General features: G+C 55.2%; 3 protein-coding genes across 8 annotated transcripts in view; 1 reads left to right on the plus strand and 2 right to left on the minus strand.

The window, feature by feature from the left end:
- Window positions 1–91: 91 nt before the first annotated feature.
- Window positions 92–24,247, plus strand: Bop1 (BOP1 ribosomal biogenesis factor). Its single transcript, XM_021183463.2, has 16 exons — window positions 92–240; window positions 2,430–2,603; window positions 10,564–10,644; window positions 21,375–21,529; window positions 21,602–21,719; window positions 21,803–21,904; window positions 21,982–22,194; window positions 22,271–22,432; window positions 22,504–22,584; window positions 22,661–22,730; window positions 22,817–22,949; window positions 23,043–23,223; window positions 23,296–23,584; window positions 23,673–23,757; window positions 23,831–23,938; window positions 24,015–24,247. The coding sequence occupies exons 1-16, from the start codon at window positions 148–150 to the stop codon at window positions 24,166–24,168; spliced, it is 2,199 nt and encodes a 732-aa protein (XP_021039122.1). The 5' UTR covers window positions 92–147; the 3' UTR covers window positions 24,169–24,247.
- Window positions 17,960–20,157, minus strand: Scx (scleraxis bHLH transcription factor). Its single transcript, XM_021183464.2, has 2 exons — window positions 19,236–20,157; window positions 17,960–18,338 (listed from the first exon to the last, which is right to left on the minus strand). Exons 1-2 carry the CDS (start codon window positions 19,818–19,820, stop codon window positions 18,300–18,302), a joined length of 624 nt encoding a protein of 207 aa, XP_021039123.1. The 5' UTR covers window positions 19,821–20,157; the 3' UTR covers window positions 17,960–18,299.
- A 115-nt stretch (window positions 24,248–24,362) lies between the features above and the next one.
- The window catches only part of Mroh1 (maestro heat like repeat family member 1), a 74,771-nt gene continuing 74,455 nt past the window's right edge, over window positions 24,363–24,678 (minus strand). For all 6 annotated transcript variants that reach the window (XM_021183460.1, XM_021183458.1, XM_021183459.1 and 3 more), the window contains one exon: window positions 24,363–24,576. In XM_021183460.1, coding sequence (XP_021039119.1) covers window positions 24,491–24,576 — 86 coding nt within the window. In that variant the 3' untranslated portion in view covers window positions 24,363–24,490. The remainder of the gene's footprint in view (window positions 24,577–24,678) is intronic.

Consider the following 24,678-nt stretch of genomic DNA (forward strand, 5'->3'; position numbering starts at 1 on the left):
CGGCCCGCCGCACCCTACGCCTGCGCAAGATGGCTTCACCCGGGCTGCTCACCAATCAGAGCCTGGTGGGGCGGAGCCTGGCTGGGGGCACACGAGGCGCTCCCGCTGCCGGAAGCGGCAGTAAATCGGTAGCCGGCGCGGCGCAGCATGGCGGGGGCGTGTGGTAAGCCCCACATGTCACCGGCATCGCTGCCGGGGAAACGACGTTTGGAACCTGATCAGGAGCTGCAGATACAAGAGGTAACTTCCAAGTAGCGGACTGCATCCCTCTGGGAACCATGCAGGCACGTGGCAAGACCAGGGAGGCCGGGCCGTGGCGCAGCGTGTAGTGTCTTGTGGGTCGCCTAGAGCCTGGATCGTCCAGTCTGGGCTGTTATTTTGGAACTCTCAGCAGAACACTAACAGCTCCGAGGGGCGCTGGAACCCGGGGGGTAGTTCTGTGGCTTGAACCGTGTTTAGGGAGAGACCTTTAAGAGTCCCCTCACCACAGTCTCTGGACCTTCCATCTGTGCTTCCTGTCCTGGGAAAGGTCGTAATTGCGCTCGTGCTGTGCTACCAGGCCAGCATGTCAGGTGTGTTGTGAAACAAAAGAGGACTTGAGATTATGGAAGTCTGATTGGAACCCAGGGCATCCAGAACTGGTTGTCATGGAACCATTGCGAGTCCATGTTGCTAAGCTCAGTAGGCTTGCTACATTCATCAAATGTAGGTGGTAGAAGGCATGCACAGCTGACCCCACTGAATTGGATCCTCAAAGTTCTCAACTTTCCTAATGCTGTGGCCCTTTTAATATGGTTCCTCGTGTTGCGGTGATTTCCCAACTACAAAATCATTTTCGCTGCTACTTCATAACTGTAATTTTGCCGGGCGGTGGTGGCGCACGCCTTTAATCCCAGCACTTGGGAGGCAGAGGCAGGTGGATTTCTGAGTTCGAGGCCAGCCTGGTCTACAAAGTGAGTGCCAGGACAGCCAGGGCTACACAGAGAAACCCTGTCTCGAAAAAAAACAAAAGAAAACATAACTGTAACTTTGCTACTGTTATGAATCGTAATTATTTGATATGCAGGATAGTCTATGAAAGGGTTGCTCGCCCCAGAGGGATTGTGACCCACTGGTTGAGAACCGTTACGTAAGCTGTCCCTTTGTTTTATGAAACGCCCCTAAGCTTTTCCCTCTGTGTAGTTCTCTAGGCAGTAAGCCTTTAATAGTCAGTTGTTTATGCTCTAACCGCATGCAGTACTTTTGCTTGTTAGTGTGACAAGTAGCGTAGTTTTAGAGATGTCAATAATAAGAGAATGTCAGCGTGACATCTGTGGAAACTCAGGTGATCACTGTGGAATGGTTGGCAGCGAAGGCCACTCAGGTAGGCAAGAACTAGCCAGCGTCAGTGGCACCCATCTTTAAACCCAGCACTCAGAAGACAGAGACAGATGACCTCCGTTAGTTCGAGGTCAGCTTGGTCTACAGTGTGAGTACTAGGTGCAGTCACATGCTTCCTCTAGTGTTCAAGTTCTTGTTCAACTTTTGGAGGTCAGTGATAGAAACCTGTTCACAATGCTTGAATGTCCTATTGTGTTCGTTGTAAAGTGGCCTCTGGGGCTGTACTCAGAGGATTCTCTCTGTTCAAAAAAAAAAAGACAGCAGATGGTTTGTCTGTCTTAGTTACTCTGGCACTGGGATGAAACACCAAGACCTTATCAAAGGAACCGCATCCTTGGAAGCTTGCAGTTTTAGCGGGTTTGTCCTCGACCACCATGGCAGAGAGTATTGTGCTGGAGCAGTTAAGAGCTTCTCTTACATCTTGATGAGCTGGGAGAGAGAAAGAGGGAGGGATCCTAGGCCTGATGTGGATTTTTGAAACCTCAGAGCCCACGCCCAGTGACCTACCCACACCTCCTAATTTTTCTTCAGCAATCCACCACCCGGGAACCAAATATTCAAATGTATGAACGTAGGGGGTGGGGGGTGGGCTCTTGTCATTCAAACCAACACATAGGCTTATCTTGCTACTCTTCAGCTTTCTGACTTGTCCGTCAGGGCTTGGTCCTGGTCATCTTCCTGCTGCAGCTGGTCAGAGCCTCCGGGGAGTTCTAATCCCCCCAGGCCCAGGGCCCCATTCCAAGCTGGTGTCAGTTCCAGGACCCTTAGGTGCCAGAGTAGGGTGTGGAGTGTGTCCGTGGAGGAAACTTGGTTTTGGTGGCACAGTGAGAAGAAACTGATTCCCACAAAGCCAGTGTGTTCTTGAAAGGTTCCCTCTGTTTGTTGCACAGCGCTGGGGACTGGTGTGTCTGCTCCGAGGGCAGGTTCTGTCCACACAGGCAGGAGAGGAGGGTTCCAGGCTGGGCGAGTGGTTTCGGCGCAGGTGGAAGTGTGTGACCAGAGGCACCTGCTTCCAGGTGGCAGTTATTAAACCCTGTGATTCCTTGCAGCCTCCTCTCCTCAGCGATCCTGACTCCAGTCTCTCTGACAGCGAGGAGAGTGTGTTTTCAGGCCTTGAAGATTCGGGCAGTGACACGAGTGAGGAAGACACTGAAGGAGTGGCCGGAGCCAGCGGTGATGAAGACAACCATAGGGCAGAGGAGACCTCTGAGGAGCCGACACAGGTGGGTGAATGACGAGCCTCCATGGGCTCTCCTGCACATGAGGATGGCCAGAAAGAGGAAGTGCCTGCCTGGGAGCTGTCCGCTTCACACTGTCCCCTTCACGGTGTCCTCGGGAACCTGGTCCTCTATCCGTCCCTCGTCACACATTTGAGCTCCAGGTTTTGTAACCTCAGTTGTCTGTGCCTTTCCTGAGAATGACGAATGCCCACGTGCTCGTGTCTTTGCTCGTCAGACGATTCTCAGACCACCTCTATGGGGCAACGGGCTGACACTGGTCTAGGGATCGTCTTGAGTTTTCTAGAGGCAGAGCCCGAGATGGGATGCCACTGCTAGGGGGGCCCATGGTACGTGGCTGCGAGGGAGGATGTTCAGCAGAAAAAGCAGGAGCAACCAGAGGCTAGCGTAGCTGCCCGTGGGCCTTGGAAGCTGAGACAGTTGTTTGCTGTACTGATGGGGAAGACTGTACTCTTCTCTTTGTTTGATAAAAATGAAAGAAAAGCTTAATTTGATTAAAATACAGCAGCAGTTTAAAGCTTTCTGCAAACTAGTTTGTAATGGTTTACACTTCAGTGGCCCTGTCGTTTTGGAATCATGACCTTGGTTAATCATGTCTGCTGTCAGGTTGGAAACCAAGAAGCCAGGCCTAGATCGTCTGGGTATGGTAGGTTGAAGAAGTGCTGACCATGGTCTTTGTAAGATTAGGGGCTTACTATTTTCTCTCTCTCTCTCTCTCTCTCTCTCTCTCTTTTGTAGGTTTCTTGTTTGTTTCTTGTGTGCTTTGTTTTGGTGTGGCTGGTGTATAAGTAGAGTCGTTCACGTGTGTGGGTGGGTACTCGTGGGGCCTGGCTTGATACTGGATCTTCCTTGATTCCTGGCCACTTTATTTGACTGAGTCAGCACCCCACCCCACCCCCGGCCCAGAGCCAGCTTCACCAGTGACCTCATAACCGCCCCCCTCCTCTTTTCCTGTTTCCTCCTTCTCCTTTCTCTGTCTCCCTTCCCTTGTTCTTACTGTGAGTTCTAGGGAAGTTTTTTTTTTTTGTTTTTTGTTTTGTTTTTCGAGACAGGGTTTCTCTGTGTAGCCCTGGCTGTCCTGGAACTCACTCTGTAGACCAGGCTGGCCTCGAAGTCAGAAATCCTCCTGCCTCTGCCTCCCAAGTGCTGGGATTAAAGGTGTGCGCCACCACGCCTGGCTGGTTCTAGGGATTTGATCCCAGGACATCTTTCGAGGGAGGCAGGAGCTCCACCACACCTCAGGTGGTGCTGTCTTGTCCTTATTTGGTGTTGAGTAGATTGTGACTGTGTGGCCATTTCTTCCCATTAATGTCTGTTGACCTGTCCCCCTATACTTGATTTTGGTTTTTTTTTTGTTTGTTTTTTTTCTTTTTTTTCTTTTTTCTTTTGAGACAGGGTCTCACTATGTAGCTTTGGAGCTCACCCTGGAGACCAGGCTGGCCTTGGACTCGAGATCCACCTTTCTCTGCCTCCCAAGAGCTGGGATTAAAGGCATGTGCCACTATAATGGGCGGTTTTGCTTTTTAAAAAGCGTATATTTGAGAGAGTACTGCAGAGATGGCTCACTGGTTCAGAACGCTCTCTGGTCTTCCAGAGGACCTGGGTTTGATTGCCAGCACCTGTAATGGTAGCTCACAACCATCCGTCACTCCAGTTTTAGATCCAGTGCCCTCTTCTAGCCTCCACAAGGACCAAGCAGGCATGTGGTGCACAGACATACATGCAGGCAAGCATGCATACACATAAAATAAAACACATTTTAAAACATCTATGTTGAGGTATGTGTATGGTGTGCTGTCCCTCTGTGTGTCATAACCCCTCCACCTCCATCGCCCACCCCGTTTTCTCACTGCTTCATATCTTTGACATGCAAGAATGTAAGAAAAGGTAATAGCCCTGACATTAACTGGAGAGTTCTGAGTTCTGACTTAGTGCTGCCTCTAGCAAGAATGCCTTGCTGGGGTCCGAAGTATGCTCTGGGGCATAGCAGAGATTAGCCACTGGGAAGTGTCTTGGAAGTATCTTGACAGGCTTGGGGATCAAGTGTTAGCGCCATCTGGTGGAGTTGGAGCTGTGGGTGTCTGGGACCAGGAATTCTCTCAGCTTCCTGAGCCCCGCCCTTCCCCTGCCTCCCTGCTCCTGTACTTGTCTTCTCTCATAGACTGTGAAGGAGGGAGCATTTGCTCCCTACCTGTCCCAGAGCTGCACACTGTCAAACAGTCACACATGGAAGTCAGAGGTGAGGCCGGGTAAAGAAGGATCATGTGTCGCTGTTCTGTAGTGTCATCATGTGGGACAGAGGGATGTGTATCCTACAGGGTCTGCTACCCTAGGAAGCTGTATATTGAGTTCTGGTGAGAGCGTGCAGAGCACTGTCACTTGTGTTGTGGTCCTGAGATGGTAGTTCAGAGCTATCAAAGCCTGTTTCCAGGGCCGTGTAATGTCCCCATGGGCTGCTTTGTCCTCGTGGTAAAGCAGTCACAGCCCTTTCAAGTTTAAGAAGGGCAGCCTTCTGGGCTAGGGTAGGAGGAGCATAAAGATTTCTAGATATGTTTTATTTGTTACTATTGCATGTGTGAGTACAGGTGTGCTTGTGCCACAGCATATGTGTGTGGTCAGGGGACATCTTGTGAGAGTTGATTCTATTCTTCCAGTGTGGGTTTTGGGGATCATTTGGCTGTCAGGGTTGCATAGCAAGTATTTTTCCTGGTTGAGCTGTTTCACTGACCTTGTCATGTTTTAAAATGTCTGCAGTCGCCCTGCCCAGCGTGCAACTACCCTTCTCCCAGGTTCCTCCCTGATGAGCAGCTAGACCTGTGTCATGTGCTGTGTCCACCCTGGGCTAGCCCTGAGCCCCTCACATAGCCCCACATGGAACCTCTGGTCATGTGCAGGCAGACCCCAGTGTCGGTGAGCTTGGTAGAGACCAAATTCTTTGGAAAGACCTCACTATCCTCTGGCCCTTTTGTTTATTTGTTTGCTTGTCTTTAAATTTTATTTTATATGCATTGATGTTTTGCCTGTGATGTCTGTCTGTGTGAGGGTGTCAGACCCCCTGGAACTGTAGTTACAGACAGTTGTGAGCTGCCATGTGGATGCTGGGAACTGAACCCGGGCTCTTCGCAAGAGCAGCCAGTGCTCTTCACCACTGAGCCACCTCTCCAGACCTCTTTTGTTTTAAGTAAATGTGTGTGTGTGCTGGAGACTGATGTTGGGTATCTTCACATATATTTACCGTATTTATTTTTGCATTTATGTATATGTGTGTGCTTGCATGGGTTTATGTGCACTGTGTTCATGCTTGGGCCCTCAGAAGTCAGAGGGCATTCAGTCCTCTGGAGCTGGAGTTAGCAGGCAATTATGAACTACGCGAGGTTGGTACCGGGCACTGGACTAGTGTCCTCCGCTAGATAACTAAGTGAGTGCTCTTCCACGCTGAGCTGTCCCTTCAGCCTTACCTTTTCCTTTCCGTGAGGCAGGGTCTCACTATGTCGTCCTAGCTGGCCTGAAACTCACACTGATCTATCTCACTCCCTCTGCCTCCTGAGACCCTCACCTCATTGTTCTGAGATGGCGGATGAAGTGAACCTGCAGCTCATTGATAGGACTGGCCAGCCAAGGAGCTCCAGAGATCTTCGTGTCCCACGTCCTCAGCCGTAGGATTGCAGGGACATGCCACCATACTTAGCTTCTGTTTGTTTTGGTTTTGGTTTTATTTTTGAGACAGGTTCTCACTTTGTATCTCTGGGTGTCCTGGAACTCACTAAGTAGACCAGGCTGGGGCTTGAACTCCCAGAGGTCTGCCTCGCTCATGCTTAGATTTTTATGTAGGTGTCAGGGTCCGAATTCAGGTTCTCATGCTTTCTGATGGAACCATCTCTAGCCTCTCTCAGGCACTTCTGAGTTACTCTTCTTTGAGGTGGGGAGGCAGGGGAACAGGTTGTTTAAGACAGGGTTTCTCTGTGTATCTCTGGCTGTCCTGGGACTCACTCTGTTGACCAGGTTGGCTTCAAACTCAGAGAACCACCTGCCTCTGCCTCCCGAGTGTTTTGGTGTGCGCCATCATATCCAGCTTTAGTAAGTTACTTTGCTTTTGAGAAGCAAGAACAGTTTTTTATCCTATGTTATCTCTGGCCTCTTAAGTCTCTGCTGACATGTTGTCTTTAGAACTGGGTAGCTTTTGTCAGTCTCTTCTCACTGACATTCTCACGAAGTCCCTTCCACCGTTCTCTGGGTTGGCCCCGGAGCCTGATGTTGAGAGTGGCCTAGGATCCTGTTGCTGTCCAGCCTAGGGCCTTTGCTGGGAAAGTGGGTTCTTTAGTCTCCTTTATACATAGTTTTGAGTTAAAAATAGCATGCTGGATTTGATTTTTGTGTTAGGGATTTGGGGTGTTGTATGTGCATGTGTGCATACGTGTATGTATGTGTGTATGTATACATGTGTGTATGTGGGAAAGGGGAGGAGGACATGTGGTCTTGGCCCCACCTTGCACTGGCTTCAGGGCACGACATACTGGAAGAGCTCTGCTCTTCTGTATCACAGGGAAGGGATGTGAAGTTGACTTAGCTGATCCTGGCCTGCTTCTTGGAAGAGGTGGCATGCCCTTTTTCTATACCTGGTTGGTGGTGGCATTGGAGTGTGGCCAGACAACACAGAGGGCCATTGTGGTGACTCAGCCAGTACAGGCACTTGCCACCAAATCTGATGACCAGAGTTCCATCCCCAAAACTCACACGGTGGAGAACCAGCTCCCTCAAGCTGTCCACTTTTCCATGTGAGTTGTAGCATATGTGTACCTACATACATGTGTGTGTCTCTCTCACACATACACACACACACACACACACACACACACACACTAAGTAAACAGTAATGTAAAAAATAGAGAAAAAAGAAACTTGCTCATTTGGATGCCATTCTAGGCTCTTAGAAACCTCATGTCTCTCTCTTTGGTTCTTGCAGTACATTCTCAGCCTGGACTAGTCAGAAGTATACCTGTCCCGCAGATCAGGCTCTGGAGGGAGAAAGGAGTTGCCTCTCTTGGGGCTTTCCCCTGGGCACATACCTATTCCTTCTTCACCATTGGTGGTTTACTGGCTCCTGGGGGCCTCTTTTCCACCTATTATTGTACAGTACCCGGTGAGCCCCTGCTTGTGTGGCTCTCCCAGCACCTGTCTTGGACTGTAGCTGCCCTGACCACTCCTGCTGGCTTCTGTTGAGTGGCTTCTTATTCACAGCCCTCTCTAGTCCTGTTCTGCGTCTCCTCAAGTTGTATATACTGTGCTGCCCACCCCTTCCCCTTTTGAGACAAGTTCTTACTGTGTAGCCCTGGCTGTCCTAGAACTGCAGTGTAGGTCAGGCTGTCCTTGAACTCACAGAGCTCTTAAGCTCACCGCCTCTCAAGCGATGAGAGCCACCAGCCCTGGCATTTCAATACCTCCCTGACCTCTGTGGGGCCTTCTGTCACCTAATACCCTGCTCCTTTTTGTTTGTTTGTTTGTCTGCTTTTTTGTTTTGTTTTGTTTGGTTTTGTTTGGTTTTTTTTGTTTATTTGTTTGTTTTTTCGAGACAGGGTTTCTCTGTGTAGCCCTGGCTGTCCTGGAACTCACTTTGTAGACCAGGCTGGCCTCGAACTCAGAAATCCACCTGCCTCTGCTTTCCAGGTGCTGGGATTAAAGGCATGCGCCACCACTGCCCAGCTATGCCCTGCTTTTTTACCAGTCACTTGCCCTCTCATTGGGTGGCAGTGTTGCCGTGGTGTGAGGCTGCATACTGCTCTCCTCCTGAGGGCTGCCTGGGAGGATTTCAGGCCTGACATCTCAGTCCCCTCCAAGAGGCACCTTCCCATTTCCCCAGACCGGCTAAGGATTCTGGAGCTAGGCTTGGGCTGGGAGCTTTTTAAAGGTCCTTTTACCCAGTGGGTGCTAGCTGGCCTGTGGGGTTGGCAGACCTCACCACCTTCTCTCTGTGTTGGGAGAGAGACGCGTAGGCAGCCAGGCTGCTGAGGACCCTTTACCTAGGGTGTCCTGTATCTGTCTGCTTTGGATGTTTTAGTGGTTGTCTTTAATTTTTAAGTTGAAAATAGATGTATACCTATAAAAACCCCAGTACTCAGGAAGCTGAATCTGGAGGATAGTTTGAGACAATCCTAGGCTACAGAGCCTCAAAAAGGGGTACAGAGAATTTGAGGAAGTGTTTTCCTGGGCTGTTCCCAGAGTGGATATCTACCCTCCACAGGCCCAAGCCATTCATTTCCCCTAGGGGGAGATGGTCCCTGGGTTGTTGCTCTGTGTCAGTGCTGCCCTCTAGTGGATAGCGACTGCTCTGCAGCCATTGAATCCAGAATAAAGCTGCTGTTCTTAGAACCCCAGTTGCCTGGAAATAGCATATGTGTAGAGGGAATTCCCAAGCCTCACCATTGGAGAGCCCAACCCTTGTCAAAGGCCTACTAGCATTTGACCCCCCCAGGTATATCCTTCATTGTCCTGCACTGGAAAAGTGGGGAGACACAGTGCAGGCTGCTGTGTTTGCTTCCTGCAGGACTCTGATCATAGCCTGTAGGCACTGCTGCTGTGATTCATGTAGGTATAGTCCCTGGCAGAGAACATTTGGAAGGAGATGTGGCATGTTACAGGCCCTGCCTGAGGCCAGGGCTCTGACTGACACCTGCTTGGGAACAGTGGCTGGCCAGAGCTTGGTATTGTAATGCCACTGTCCCAGGGGCCTGCTGAGCACAGGCAGAGTCAGATGTGCCTGCAAGTTGTGTTCCTGGGGCCTCTTGTGAGCTGGGGTTTGCAACCCGTTTTTGGTGTACAGCAAGGAAGTGGGGGAGATAGAGAAACTGAATCCTTCCTTGTTCCAAGCCTGGAGAAAAACTTAGTCTTCCATCCTCTTTATACTGAAGGGAAAAACAGGCCAGAGAAGAGTAGGCCTTTGGCTCTTGCCTGGGTAAGAGGGACTGGGGCTGTGGGCGGGGGCGCCCACACACCGGGGTTCCTGCTCCAAGCACTTTACTGCCCTCAGGGGTGAGAGGTGGGCCTGTTTTCTCCATCAGTTCTGGTTCTGCCAATAAACCCGATCTAGTCTGAGCCATCCGCCTCCCCAGTCAAGGGAGAATCTGTTTTCCAGGTTGTGGTGTGAATCCTCGGTGGCACCCACTCTGACCTAGGGGACAAGGTCAGCTATCGTTGCAGCTATGGTGGGTGTGGAAGGTGCCTGGGGTCTGGGCCTCAAGGCATTTTGGGAGTCCAGGAAATCTCTCTAGGCCCTTGGCCAGTGGGTCTGTTCTGAATGTGGTTCTTAGTGGTTCTAGGTGTCCCTTACGACAGAGGCCACGGCTTATGTCATCACCCCACCCGCAGCACTGCCCGCTTACCCCTCTCCTTGTGCCCCTTGTCTGTAGGTCTGAGCAGGTCTGAACAGGCCTTTACCAGATCTGGGCCCAGTAGGACCTTTTGTGGGACCATTGGCCCTGGGTCACTGCGGCTGGTTTTGCCATCGTGTGGTGGTGTAGGCGAGTGGTGTGGGTAGCCAGCCCCGCAGATGGGCTGCCTCCCACAGCTCTTAGCAGCCTTTTCCTTTTTGGCCTGGTATCGAGTGTCACACGCTGTCTGGGCTACTAGACAGCAAAGGTTGGTTTGCCCTCGAGGGAACATCCCTTGGTAGGTCCCATGGTACAGGGTACAGGGGCTGAGGCTCTGAAGTACATTAAGATCTGGGACAGCTTTTATTCTGTGCTGAGACCTTGCACTAGGTGAGGCTGCTCAGAGATTTGGGGTTGCACAGTGTTTCATGTGGTCTTTGGATCTAGGTTCCAGTGTTGGAAGAGTGGTTCTCCCAATGTAGCTGACCAAAGGAATGGGTTTGGGCTGTAGGCTAGGGCCTCCTGATTATCAGAGGGCTATTCTAGGGACCTCCGGAGTAACTCTCCCCTTCTCTCCACAGGCTGCCCGCCTTTGCTCAAGGACAGAGGAAGCAGGTGCTCTGACCCGAGATGAGTACGAAGAGGACAGCTCTGATGAGGAGGTAGGGCTTGGGCTGATCGGGACTTCCTGTGAGGTGAGAGCCATCCTGCCAGGGCTAAAGCTGGTGCCTCATGCAACCTGGAGTAGGTGCTGACCCTCAGACTGGGAGAGCCCTGGGGTGGTATCGGGCCTCCCTGCAGGGGCGGTGCCGCTGGTTGTCAGAGGAGCCAGGTTCTCATGAGGCTGCTGAGCCCTGAGTAGGCGTCCTGGCTTAGGCTCTCCCCCCATCTGGAAGAACAATCTGGGGGTCTGAGACAGATGACTGGAGCAGCACATGTGTGCCATTGCCAGGCTGAAGAGGAGAGGCTGCATGGCTTAGCAGTGTTTTGTCTGTCTGTGGGCACAAGGGGCCCAGGGTAATCCTGCACTATCATGTACGCTGCAGTGGCACTGAAGGCTGACTCAGGGTGTTGGGCCTGGGGTGGCCACAGTGACACCAAGGGCAGGACTGGCATATCCCGTGCTCCTTGTTGGCTTTGTGGTTCCTTCTCTGGCAGTGGTGACTGTGGCACCTTCCTGACTTGCGCATCTAGGATAGCGAGTAACAGGGAAGAGGACAGTGTCACACTAGGCTGAGGTTCCCTCGGATCCTCCGGGAGTAGAGGCATTGAGAGGCTATGGTCTGTGGCCAGAAGGCCAGCAGGGTCTGGAAGCTCAGAAGCTATGCACACAGAGGTGGTGGGCCTGGCAGCTTGTTCCTCCCTGGTGAGGCCTAGTCCCGGGGCTGAGCGGTGGCCACCGTATACCCAAGGCTGGGAGCCTAGGAGCCTCTTTTTGGCTTTGGTGTGGGGCCTAAAGGGATGGATCCTCTTCTCAGGAGTGCTTCCTGCTCGCCTGTCAGGGGCTGTCCCTGAGGCCTAGGGGAGACACGCGCCCCCCCTCTGGCTGGGCTTCCTCCCCACCTTCAAGCTCTCTTGGCAGTGTCTACAGGAGCCTTGGCCGACAGCCCGATCCAGTCTCTGCTGCGTGTTCAGAGAACAGAGACAAAACAAAATAAATTGGTTTCCTGGCCGGAGCAGCGGGCGCACCGGCGAGGGGGGCCGCACAGCACGGCTCCCTGCCTGTCTCCCCTCCCCCCCCAAGGGGCCCTGGCTGTCGGCAGCCACATCCTGTCGGCTACTTTTTTATGCTTGGTATTTTGAGAAATCAATGATGATTGTATATGGAGAATGGGAGACGGGGGAGGGGCTTCCAGAACCGGTCAGTGCCTTGAAAGAGGTCTGCCAGACCCTGCCTGCCCTCGGGGAGGTATACTCCGCTGGACCTGTCCAGTGGCCCTTGGAGAAGGCTGGGCAGCCGCATGCTGTGTGTGATACGTGCAAGAGCCCTTTCCTTTCTCCTGTGATGCGATAAGTCTCGCGTGTCGTTCTGGCGCGGGTGGCAGTTCTGCAATAGTGGAGATGCCCCTCTGCAGAGTTCCTGCAGTTATAGCTGACCAGCAGCTGGAGGGGACCACGGAGCTCAGCTTTCAGAAGCCAGGCCAGTCTGGACATACGTATCTCTTCCCAGAGGCTGCTGGGGCCTGTTCCTCACCAGGGGCTGCAATTAGCGTTCTTACTCTCAGAGTAAGAGCAGCTGAGAGGATAGGCCTGGGAGGGGGTGGGGCATGGCCATCAGTGCCTGGCTAAGGGTCAGGTCAGGAGAGCAGAGCTGAGCCCACTTCAAGCTGCCTGAGAAAACAGACCATCTTCAGGGAATGTGTCCAGGGCCCTCCACATACTAAGGCCTGTACTGTCTGTAGTTGTGCCCTAGTTGTTCAGCACCTATAAAAGGTCACAAGCTACTTGGGCCTCAAGGGGGACAGCTGGTGGGGTCAGTGATACCAACCTCAGGATTTGGGGCTATCCTGAGCCACTTAGCAGAACTAGCTGTGTAGGCCATATCAGAGCACCAGGTATCCTCCAGGACACTGGACAAAGATACTGGAAAGGTGTTGATGTGGTTTCTCCTCATGGTAGTGACCTCAGCAGGAGTCTAGAGAGATGGCAGCCTGTGGACTGGGAGTAGCCTGTGTGCCCTGTTGTTGCTGTTTGAAGGTGGACGCTCCCCCATGATAACCCTCTTGACCATTCCGTGGATCTGAACCGAGGACTTGGGTTGGGGACATGGGAGCTTCTGAGCCCTGTTGTCATTTGCCTATGCGGTGTTTTGAGACTCCCTCAACATCAGTGACTCTTGAATTAAGTGGCCCTGAGCACTGTTTTCTGATTGTCCTCTGGCTCCTCCCTCTCTTCCCCTAGACTCAGACCTGGTCTCAGCTGAGTGGGGGTAGAGCCCCCTAGATGAGTCGTGAGGCATGGTGGGGATGCAGTGGGGTGGGGGCGGCTGAGAAGCAGCTGTGCTGCGGCTGCCCCACCCCCACATGGCCACTTCACCTCCTTCCTACAGCAGTGGGGCTTCATAGACGTGATCTCATCCAGTAGTTGGGACCCCTGGGATGTGGACTGGGATAGAAGGGCGGCTGAGTGGCCAATCTTCCCTTCCTCTGTCTATCAAGCAACTGGGAGAAACCAAGGCCGGGCCTGGTCAAGTAGAGAAACCCGTGCATCTGCTCAGCAGGCCTGTGTAGCTCTGTTCTTCAAGAGGTGTAGTCAGTGTGAGGGTTTCAGGGAAGCCATGATCTCTGGGCTGGAAAGTCTGAGAAGAGCTGGTCTCATATTTTTCCAGTCCCCAAAGGCAATGGGCCTAGCACGGTCCCTTGTATGACCTCTGGCCAAGAGGGGGCTGAGTCTGGGGTCTTTGTTACTGTCTTAACACCTCCCCACCCCCCACCCCCTTGCCCGATCTATAACTCAGAATCCCACAGGAACACGGCCTGGCCTGTCTGCATCCAGAACCTGTGATCCCCTCTGCTCTCTCGCCAAACGCAGTTAATGGCTTCTCCCAGCTACTGAACCGGCAGCTGCCTCCAGTGTGCTGGCGGTCTCTGCTCCTCCGGGGCCACCCCCGCCTGCCGGCAGTGTCCTGGCCGCCTCCCTGTGTGCACTCTACTCTCTCCATGCTTGCTTGCGTTACTGCTGGCAGGGGAGCCTGTGGGCTCAGGTTTCCATGAGTGAGTGACCCTCCCTGCTGTTTGTAGAAGGCACCCGGGTCTGTGCAGACTGCTCTGGCGGCTGTCCACTTGAGGCTAGCCTTTATGCCTGCCTCCAAATGGAGCCTGTGGCCAGATTCAGACCAGTCTTTCAGGTCTTAACTCCATCCCACTGAGGCTGCCCAACATAGGGACTCACCAGTAACTACTGAATGAGACTGGGCATGTGTCTCTGTAACTGCTGTTTACAATACTGGACAGGTAGACCTTAGTGCCATTTCTTGACTTTGCCTATGGTTCTGAGAGCCAATAGTCAGAGTGCCCAAGCTGCCAGGAGAGGGCCTTGGGGAAGGTGGGGGAGGAGCAAACGGAGGAAGCCATGTGTCTCTTAAGGGGTTAGAGTTGGTCCTAGCTGTGACTGGCAGGTAAAGGTAGGGCTACTTCAGACTTGCATCTTCTTGCTAAGGATGGGGGACAGCTGGAGAGCAGGTCTGTGGGGCACAGTAAGAGCAAATATTTGAAAGGCAGGGAATGCTGATGATGATCGTGAGCTGCTGCTGGAGGCACAAAACAGGCACCCTTTGAAGAGGACCAGGACTGCCTCGCTGGGGAGGGGTTCAGACTCAGAAGCCCTGTACATGAGGTGCCCTGAACCCACCTCCCTACTTAAAGCATCAACTGAGTCTGACTAATCAGAAAGATCTTTACCCTCAGCCTCTAGAGATAAAAGCCATGAATAAAGCCTGTGCCCAGCTTAGTACCTGTGCAGGAACATCTGGGGTCTCCTGCTTACGGAAGTAGGGAGAACACCATTTAATTCTGAGTGGTCCCAGGAGAGGGACAAGGAAGTTGAGGCTAGGGCAGCTATTTTTCTCCCCAATGTCCTCCACACACCCCCAAAGACTCTGGCTCTCTGTTCTCTTGCTAGGGAGCTGCAGCAGCTCGGGTGGGCTAAGCTAGCACCTCAGGGGATTGTCAGCATGGTAGAGGGGAGGAGGGGACTGGAAGCCGGCTGGTAAGGAGATGGTAGATTCAGAGGTGGTACCTGCCTAGTCTACCCCTGTTGGGTCTCTGCTGGTTTGGCCTCAGAACAGGAAAAGACCTTCTCCCTCTGGTCTGTCATGCAGGCCTCTCATGTATGCTTCAGAGCCTACCGTTCCATCTGGAACCTTGTGTTGGGGTCAGTGTGGCACGTGAGGCCAAGGCAGCTGGCTAGTGCTCAGCACTCAGAGATAAGACACCCCACGAGGGGGAGGTGGCAGCACAGGAAGGCCGTGAGCTCGGAGACAAGAGGGTGGCTGGTGCAGGGGGAGCCGAGCAACAGTGAACACTACCCGCATTGTAATCGGAGAGGGGCTGGGGAAGAGAGAGACTGAGCGAGGCGGCTGACCCCATGCTCCCCGGGGACAGGTGGGAGAGGCAGAACGAGGAGAGAGTGAAGGATTCCAGAGGTGGGCTGGCTTCCTCTCTCGCAGACAGACACGGGAGGGAGGTGGGCAGCGGGCCAGCCCCGTACCTGCAGTTCCAATCTGCGGTCCTGACAGCTGCAGCCACTTTGGGGAGGGGGAGGGGAGGGGGCTCATCGAGAGCGGAAAAGTCCTAGCCGACACTGTGTCCGTCCGGTGCAGTGGGGGGAGTGGGGGAAGGAGATGGGATAAAATGGAGGGATAGATGTGGACCTACCAACCTCATCCTATACCCTTTTCCTAGGAGCCTGGATAGCCCCCCAGGAAAGCACGGCCCTTGCGTCTGTCCGCCCTCCATCAGCCTGGCCTGGGGTCTCAGTGCTGGGCCTGACCCAAAGGGGTCACATGTGTTTCCTGGCAGTCCGCAGGTGCTGAGCAGGGCGGGGGCGGCTGGCCTGGGGTGCAGGCAGCCTGGTGATGAATCATGTGGTGCCGCCAGCGGCTCATTCCCCAGGCTGGGGACAGGGAGCTGACAGCTGAGGCTGAGCCGAATGTTTCCAGCCCAGCTCAGCTCAAAAGGGTGGCTGCTGGCCCGTGGTGTGGGCCAGCCCCCCCACCCCAGCTGCCTCTGTGGGGCACACACTAAGGGCGCCCCTGGGTTTTGTCCCACAGCTACTAAGTGTGGTAGAAGGTAAAGTTGCCCTCTGGAAAGGATGCCAGGGGCTGTGGTGGGTACATAGCACCTGCCACTCTTTGGCCATAAGCTGTTGTGGATTCACGTGGAGCCACAGGATGGGAATGGACCATGCCACCCCCGGTCTGGTTTGAATCTGGAGCAGTGGAGGGTGACGGAGTGTTCTTCCCGCCCCTCCCCTCCCCTCCCCTCCCCTCCTCCTGCTGGCTGTCGGGCCAAGCCCTCAGCCACTGCTACCGGTGCAGCTCAGGGAGTGGCTGGGCTGCCTGCCCGGGCCTGAGGCTGGCCAAGCTGCAGCCTCTTTCAGAGTCAGGCCCTGCAGTGGAGGCCTTGGTCGGGCGCGTGCCGCACCCCAACTTCCAGGCCTCTAGAGAGCCTTCCAGCCCTACGGCCCATTCCCTTTCATCTGACCCCTCTTGACACCCAAGCCTCTCCAGCTCTTGTCTGGTTGACCCTGGCCTACCACTCAGTCCTACTGAAGCTCAGGCTGCCTAGCTCCTGGGCTTCCCTGCCTACTCCTTTGCTGTGGTCCCTTCATTGGTTCTTTCCTCCTCTGCTGGGCTTTATTAAGTCCTAAGATGCCCAGTGGAGCTAGCTGGGCATGGTTGGGCCTCTGTCTGGCCCCATAGCCCCCAGCCATGCTGCTCACACTGGCCGCTTTGCACATGGGGAAGCCTACCTACCTGTATTTAGGGGCTTTCTCTGAGCCTTCTGTGTGTGGACCTCTGGTTTATCCCTGACATTGGCCCAGCCATTTGACTATTGAAGTAGGTAACACTCAGTCATTGGTCCTTTTGGGGTTTGTGAGGGAGATTGGTACCCAGGTCTTGAAATGTGAGGCCTCTAGGTGAGGGGGAGGAGACGTGTGTCCAGAGTGGGAAGGCCAGCTGGGGTCCTTGGGTGGGGATTGGTGCCCATCTGCCTAATACAGGTCTACCCTGCCAGGCTGTGACTCTGCACTCAACCCAGCACCTAGCACAGAGTCCTTGTAGCTTGGAAATGAAGCTGGGCAGTCTTACATGGGGAACGCATGAGAAAGGAAGGTGGCCTCCGTCAGCCCCAGCTGCATCTCCAGGTTCTGGCTTCCTGGGCTGCAGGAGCTTTGCAGTGACTGAGTGCCCTCTCTCCCTCCCTCCGAGCAGCTGTGAGCTCCTGCAGGATTAAGGGGAGGAAATTTGGGGTTGGATTTCTTTCTGAACGAAACCTGCCGCTGTGACTCTTTATCCCGTTATATTTCTATCAGATTGGACACAGCCCCCTGCCCCTGCCTTAATGGCCTGGCTTTGAGAATTTCCTCCAAAATTACACCTTTGTTTCCTGCACCAGCATTCCCTGGAGCCCGTCAGTGCAGAGGAGGGGCCCTGTTGTCCCTCCCTATGAGGATGCCCACATAGGCCTCAACACCTGGTCTCCCCCCAGCCAGGGACCAGGAGGCCTGCCAGTGCCAGCACCTGGTGCCCTCTGCCATCCTCCACCCACTACCTAGCCAGAAGTCAGGCCTGGCCTTTCTTCTCTGTTGTACCACTCAACTAATTGTCACCTGCAGGGTTTTAATGATCGGCCAGCTGTGCACGGAGCCTGCTGAGAGGCCAGTGGGGTCTTTGGGGGAGTTGGGTAGGACAGAGTGTTGGATGGCTAGGAATCCTTCCAGTGTGCAGCTGGAGGCAGAGAGCAGAAGCTCTGGCAGTCCGTGGGCCCAGAGTCTCTCTGGGCCTGCGTGGGTACCAGTGGGGACATTTAGGTAGCTGCTATTCAGATAGTATTCTCGGGCCCATCTAGGCCTGCTAGCCTACTTGGCTGACAGCAGTGCTTATTCCCTGTACCCATTTTTAATGGAACACTGCTGGTGAAACCAAACATCCCAGTGCCTAAGTCCCCATCTGATCCCCTCACCCTACTCCTCTGGAGGCAGGGCTGCTGTGTTGCTTGCTGCTATTTACCATGAGCCAACTGGGCTTGCCCTTTCCTCTCTCCTTCTATCTCACTCATCGCACAGCGCCTCTCCCCCTTCCCTGCTCCCTACACACACACACACACACACACACACACACACACACACACACACACATCCCTGATACAGACTCCTGATAGGTGATCTAACCCTGTCCTCACTCTGGGAAGATGGGGTGAGAGAGCTAGGGTCATAGTGAGTTCACATCCTTTCAAGAGGGTCGTCTGCCTCAATTTGGAAGATACTGTTTCATTTTTAATTATACAAAATTTCCAGACTTTATATTATCATATTAAAGACACATGATGCCAACACTTGGCCCAGGTAGAGAGCCAGCATGGAAAGTCCCAGTGGGCCTGGGTCAGTGTTCGGCTGCTTAGAGTCAAGCCATCACCCGCCTGTCCATCTCTCTGTTCATAGGCCCTGCTCATAGCTGGGGCAGGTCTGGCCTGGTGAGCGTGCTCCTGTGGACCTGCACTCAGATCAGGTCCAAAGTGGGGCTCTCCGTGACTCTTCAGTGGCATCCACCTTCACTAGTGGCATCACCTCTTGGCTGCTGTGGACCCTCCTCCTTCTAACTTCGAATCGCCGTCTTTCTGTCACGGTCTTTGCTCTGCAGAGGGGATGGGGGTGTGTCAGGGTCTGAGTGGAGACTTAGTGTCACCCAGAACTGCCCGAACCTTCCTGGCTTCCTGTTGGGGGCACTGCCTGTGCTAGGGCACCCCATCCCGGGCTCCTGCCACCCCCACAGTGCATTTTGGGGAGGGGAGTATACTGCTGCACAGCCGAAACTGTAAAATTAAATTTCCCAGATGTTCAGGCCCCAGGAGCTTGCGCGTGCTGTCTGGAGAGGAAATGGGGATTGGGGAAAGCCGTTGTATTTTTTCCCTGCTCACCCTGCTTTTCCGGTGCCACCAAGTGCAGCCAGAGCAGTAAATCATGGCTGGCCAGCATCTCTCAGTTCAGCCTTCTCCCCTAGCCCCTCTACTGCAGGTCTCAGTAGACCAGGGGAGAGGCAGCAGGTGCCCATAAGCCTTGGGATGGAGGTGGGCTGCAGGGGTGGAGGGGTAGTGGCACATCAGCCTAGTGGGGGGAATCCCTTTGACTGCCTCACTGCTTCACATTGTTCCCCTCTGGATGGGAGCGTATGGATATACTTCTTACTTCTTGAATTCACCTCCTTTCACTTCTCAGCTTGATGGGAAGTAGAGCCTGAAAGTAAGGCCCCTCTGCCCTGCCAGGTTCCTGCTGCCTGCCCTCCCTCCCGGAACTTCTGGGTGGCCCATCTCAGCATTACTTCTTGATCCTGTATTTGCAGGTCCCTATGACCACTACCAATGGGAGTCTGTGTCCCAAGGTATGGCTCCTCTGTGCCCTTCCCTCCTTTGGGCGCAGCTTTGTTGGCAGGTGTAGATGCTAGGGAATACTGCCCCTGCCCTGCATCTCTCTGCCTGGCAGGTGTGGGCTGGTGAGTACATCGGGGCCCCTCCGTGCTCCCAGCCCTGCTCACCAACTTTCTCTGGTTGCTGAGGCAGAAGGTGCAGATCTGTTTGGGCTGGGTGTTCTCGCCGCCGTCTCTGGCCAATGGTGGTGGCGGCGGCGGCGGTGGCAGTGGGCTGCCCGCACGACCGCTGTGGAAGAAAGCGGGTCCCGAGTGGCATGGTTGCCCGTCGCCACAGGCCTCACCCACCAGCAGCACGTTGCCCAGGTGAGAAATGTAGCTGGAGGCCAGGCGCAGCGTCTCAATCTTGGAGAGCTTGCGGTCCGCTGGCTCGGTGGGGATGAGTGTGCGCAGCGCGGTGAAGGCCGTGTTCACGCTGTTGGTGCGGTCCCGCTCGCGCGCATTCGCTGTGTGCCGCTGCCGGGGCTCGCGGCCTGGCCGCCCCCCGGGTCCTGGCCCGCTACCCGCGGCCCTCCGTCCTCCTGCCCGCCGCCGGGCGCCCTGGAGGCCACAGCGCGCAGCATGCACACGGCAGGGTTTTTCGTCAGAGCCCGAGCTCTCGCTTCCGCGGTCCTCATCCTCCGACAGCGGGCTCACCTCAGGGTACAGGTAGCGACCGGGCGGCGGCGCTGAACGCAGCATGGCGAAGGACATGGGCCGGGCAGGGGGCGCGGCGTCAGCTCCACCGTGCGCTGCTCATGCCGCCTCTTTAGGTCCCCACAAGCGGCTGGGCCAGGGGTCTCTGCTGCGCCCCGCGGTGGCGACTGCCGGGCGAGGCGGGCACATGTGTTCGGACTGGAGTGGGGCCGCCAGCGGAGCAGTGCCTTTATAGCAGTCAGCTCCTCCCCCGCGCCTGGCCTCCGCCTCCCTTTCTGGCCTGGAGGAGTTTACTCAGAGCTCGTGTGTGCACCTTTTCCCTTTTAATAGCCGTGCATAGAGGGTCCCGAGCATCTTTCTGGTTGGAGCGTTTCTGGGGTGCTACTAATGCCCCAAGACCATGGTGCCCACCCCACCCATTCTACAGGGCAGAAGAGAATAAATCAAGAATCAAGAGGCTTTCTCTCCTGGCATGCCTAAGTTCACCCAGCTGCCCTGGCCCTGAGTGCCTGGCCACACCCTGTCTGACTCTCCTTCCATGTGCACTTGGGTCTTTTGTGCCAGGCCATGAGAGAGAGAGTGTGTGTGTGTGTGGACGCGCACACACACACACACACACACACACACCACACATGTGCACTCATCGGGGGTGATTCCAGCAGTAGCAGTCTAGAAATGGGTGTGTGTGGTTGGCATGACTTGACTCCATGGCCTGTGCCTTGTGCCAGAATCTTACCCCTTTGACCCATCCTGCTTGGGGGCCCCACCCCCATCCTTGCTGTATGCTTCATGGGGCTTCTCAAAGCCAGTGCACACGTGGATAAGAGCTAAGATCGGCACCTCTCCATCCCTCCAGTTCGGAAGTGGCCCTCTAGGTGGAGAGCGCACAGCAAGAGCATGGGGCATTTCTGGGCTGGTATGGACAGGTGCAGTGGGACAGGGCCCAAGGGGTCTTGCTGAGGGGCTGCTGGCACTCATCTGTGCTAGTTATGTCTGGGCCCCTCCTCCCTGTGGCTACTGTTGCAGGAAGTGGCCGCCTGGGCAGCAGTCCCCAGGCTGGGAGGAGTGAGGATGGTGGCTGGCAGGGGCTGAAACCAGGAATGTGTGTCCAGGAATGTGGCTGCTCTGCCCACTGAAATGGGAGGGGGAGGATCAGTGGTGCTGGCAGGGGGTCCTTGACCACCTGCCGAGCAGAACAGGTTTGTCTCCCTGAGGTAGGGGTGGGGTCTTCCCATGGTTCCTGCCTTGTAAACTACCCACTTGTACCTAAGGCTTCTGCCAGGGGAGGGAGCCCATAGGCGATGAGGTCATCCCTGTCTGTGGCTGCCCAGAGCCTTGGCCAAGGAATCCAGTGAGGGGGGAGGCTAGGGTTGGCATCACTTCAGTGGAAAATGTGAAGGTGAAGCTCTGGCGCCTCCGAGGGCTTGGGGGGAAGGGGTATAGCACCCCTGCCGTGCCACGTCAGACCTCGAGGCCAAGGCTAGGGCAGATTTGGGGTCACTTGGCTTCTGGGCACTTGAGGCTGATCTCGAGTGGCTCTTCTGCCCTTGGGTGGCTTGAAGAGGATCAAGCATGGCAGGGACAGGTGCTGACGTGGTGACTATGCTACAGGACATTCGGAACACTGTGGGCAATGTGCCCCTGGCATGGTACGATGAATTCCCACATGTGGGTTATGACCTGGATGGCAAACGTATCTACAAGCCCCTGCGGACACGAGATGAGCTCGACCAGTTTCTGGACAAAATGGATGACCCAGATTTCTGGTGAGTTGGACCTTGGGTTGGGACCTGTGGTCCCTCAAGCCTGGAGTATGGTCCTGACTGGCTTTCCCTCAGGCGCACTGTGCAAGACAAGATGACAGGGCGCGATCTGCGGCTAACTGATGAGCAGGTTGCCCTGGTACATCGGCTTCAGAGAGGCCAATTCGGAGATTCAGGCTTCAATCCCTATGAGGTAGGCAACAACGGTTGGCCCTACAGTCTGAAGTCCATTCACGCCCCGCCCCCCCAACCTAACATCTCTGCCTCTCTCCATAGCCAGCTGTGGACTTCTTCAGCGGTGACATCATGATCCACCCTGTGACCAACCGCCCAGCTGACAAGCGTAGTTTCATCCCGTCCCTAGTTGAAAAGGAGAAGGTGGGGACCCCGGTATCCTCCTCTTGCACACTCTGTAAGGTCTCCTCGCTGCCACCTGACCTTACCTTTGTGTGCAGGTGTCTCGAATGGTACATGCCATCAAGATGGGGTGGATCAAGCCTCGACGGCCCCACGACCCCACCCCTAGCTTCTATGACCTGTGGGCCCAGGAGGATCCGAATGCTGTGTTGGGACGCCACAAGATGCACGTGCCTGCCCCCAAGCTGGCTTTGCCTGGCCATGCCGAGTCTTATAACCCACCTCCCGAGTACCTGCCCACTGAGGAGGAGGTGGGCCTGGGCTGAGGTGGGTGTAGGCCCTGGCCATGTTTCCCGATCCCTTCTCACCCGTCTCCTGTCTCCCCAGCGCTTGGCGTGGATGCAGCAGGAGCCTGTGGAGAGGAAGCTTAACTTCTTGCCACAGAAATTCCCCAGCTTGAGGACAGTGCCTGCTTACAGCCGCTTCATCCAGGAGCGTTTCGAGCGCTGCCTTGATTTGTATCTGTGCCCACGGCAACGCAAGATGAGGGTACGTGAAACAGCCCACACAGGTCCTGGGGGAGTGTAGCATGAAGGTGATGCTGAATGCTCTTTTCCCAGGTGAACGTGGATCCCGAAGACCTCATCCCCAAGCTCCCTCGGCCAAGAGACCTTCAGCCTTTCCCTGTGTGCCAGGCCCTCGTAAGTGTGGAATCAGAGGTGGGCAAACGCCCTTGGGTGTCTGTGTGTCTGTCTTCTCACTCTTCCTCTCCTGCAGGTCTACAGGGGCCACAGTGACCTTGTCCGTTGCCTCAGTGTCTCCCCAGGGGGCCAGTGGCTAGCTTCAGGTGGGCCTGAGGTGGGAGCTGCCCTGAGCTAGGAGTCGGGGACCTTGGTGAACAGCTCAGGTGCTGAGTGTCTCTGCTATGTCCAGGTTCAGACGATGGCACGTTGAAGCTTTGGGAGGTGGCCACTGCCCGCTGTATGAAGACTGTACATGTTGGAGGTGTGGTGCGGAGCATCGCCTGGAACCCCAATCCTACCATATGCCTGGTAGCTGCCGCCATGTGAGTGTAGGGCCCTGAGGGTGAGGGCTGGGAGGGGCACAGACCAGTGGGGCCGATGCTGAGGAGGGGCTTCTGTCTGGCCCTGGCTGGTAGGGATGACGCCGTGTTGCTGCTGAACCCAGCCCTGGGGGACCGGCTGTTGGTGGGCAGCACAGACCAGCTGCTGGAAGCCTTCACTCCACCTGAGGAGCCAGCTCTGCAGCCTGCCCGGTGGCTAGAGGTCTCGGAGGAAGAACGCCAGAGGGGTCTGCGCCTACGCATCTGCCACAGCAAAGTATGTGATGGGACGGGGAGGGCGATGCGCAAAGACCTGGTCAGACAATCAGCTAGCACTGCTCTTCTCTAGCCAGTGACACAGGTGACCTGGCATGGGCGAGGGGACTACTTGGCGATAGTGCTGTCCAGCCAAGAGCACACGCAAGTGCTGCTCCACCAAGTGAGCAGGAGGCGCAGCCAGAGCCCGTTCCGCCGCAGCCACGGGCAGGTGCAGTGTGTGGCTTTCCATCCCTCCCGGCCTTTCCTGCTCGTGGCCTCCCAGCGCAGCATCCGCATTTACCACCTGCTGCGCCAGGAGCTTACCAAGAAGCTGATGCCCAACTGCAAGTGGGTGTCCAGCATGGCTGTACATCCAGCAGGTGAGGGGAGCATGGATGCTCCACATCAGGGTAGGGGAATGAACCCTGTGCATCTCGTGAGAATCACAGGCGCTGCTTCTGGCCCTAGGTGACAACATCATCTGTGGCAGCTATGACAGCAAACTGGTGTGGTTTGACTTGGATCTTTCCACCAAGCCATACAAAGTGCTGAGGTAGGTGGGTTTTGAGGTAGGTGGGATGGCCCCTTCACCTGGAGCCCACTGTGAACACACTCCCTGTCCATAGGCACCACAAGAAAGCCTTGCGGGCTGTGGCCTTCCACCCGCGATACCCACTCTTTGCATCTGGCTCAGACGACGGCAGTGTTATCGTGTGCCATGGCATGGTGTACAAGTGAGTGCTGGCCCTTCCTTCCCCAACCCTTCCCATGGGACCGTCCTGCTGGGTCCTGAGTCCCTCTCTTCCACAGTGACCTGCTACAGAATCCATTGCTGGTGCCTGTCAAGGTGCTGAAAGGACACACCCTGACCCGAGACCTGGGTGTTCTGGATGTGGCCTTCCACCCCACACAGCCATGGGTCTTCTCCTCCGGGGCAGATGGCACCATTCGACTCTTCAGCTAAGCCAACACACTACTCTGGGTGGCCTTGAAGAGGGTGGGTGTGCCTCCACACAGAATCATCAATAGAATCCCGATTCCCATTCTTCCTGTCTTCCTGATTCAACCTCCAGCAGCTGCCCAGCCTTGACCTTACACGGCACCCCAGAACCTGGCTTAAGCCTGAAGGGAAGGTGGTATTGATACAGTGTCACCCACTGAGGTGTAATTGGCTTTATTGGGCAATAAATTGGGCACCACAGTCTTGACCCTGGCTGGCAGCAGAGAGTCCTCTAGGCAGGACAAGCGGTGTGTCACTTGTGTCACTCGCAGGAGTGCAGTCAGCCTCAGGCAAACTTCACCAGGCGGCCCAGTGTCTCGGCAGCTTTCTCCCGCACGCCAGGCACTGGGTCCTTTAGGAGGAGCTGTAGGGCTGTGGGCAGAGAACAGGCCAGTTGTGCACATGCCTGGGCCTGTGCGTGGGGCGGCCCACTGCCTTTCTAACAGACGGGCCTCTGCTGGGAGGGCTCGGGAG

Source organism: Mus caroli, unplaced genomic scaffold (assembly GCF_978045245.1).
Source record: "Mus caroli unplaced genomic scaffold, Mus_caroli_1 scaffold_16, whole genome shotgun sequence".
Lineage (NCBI taxonomy): Eukaryota > Metazoa > Chordata > Mammalia > Rodentia > Muridae > Mus > Mus caroli.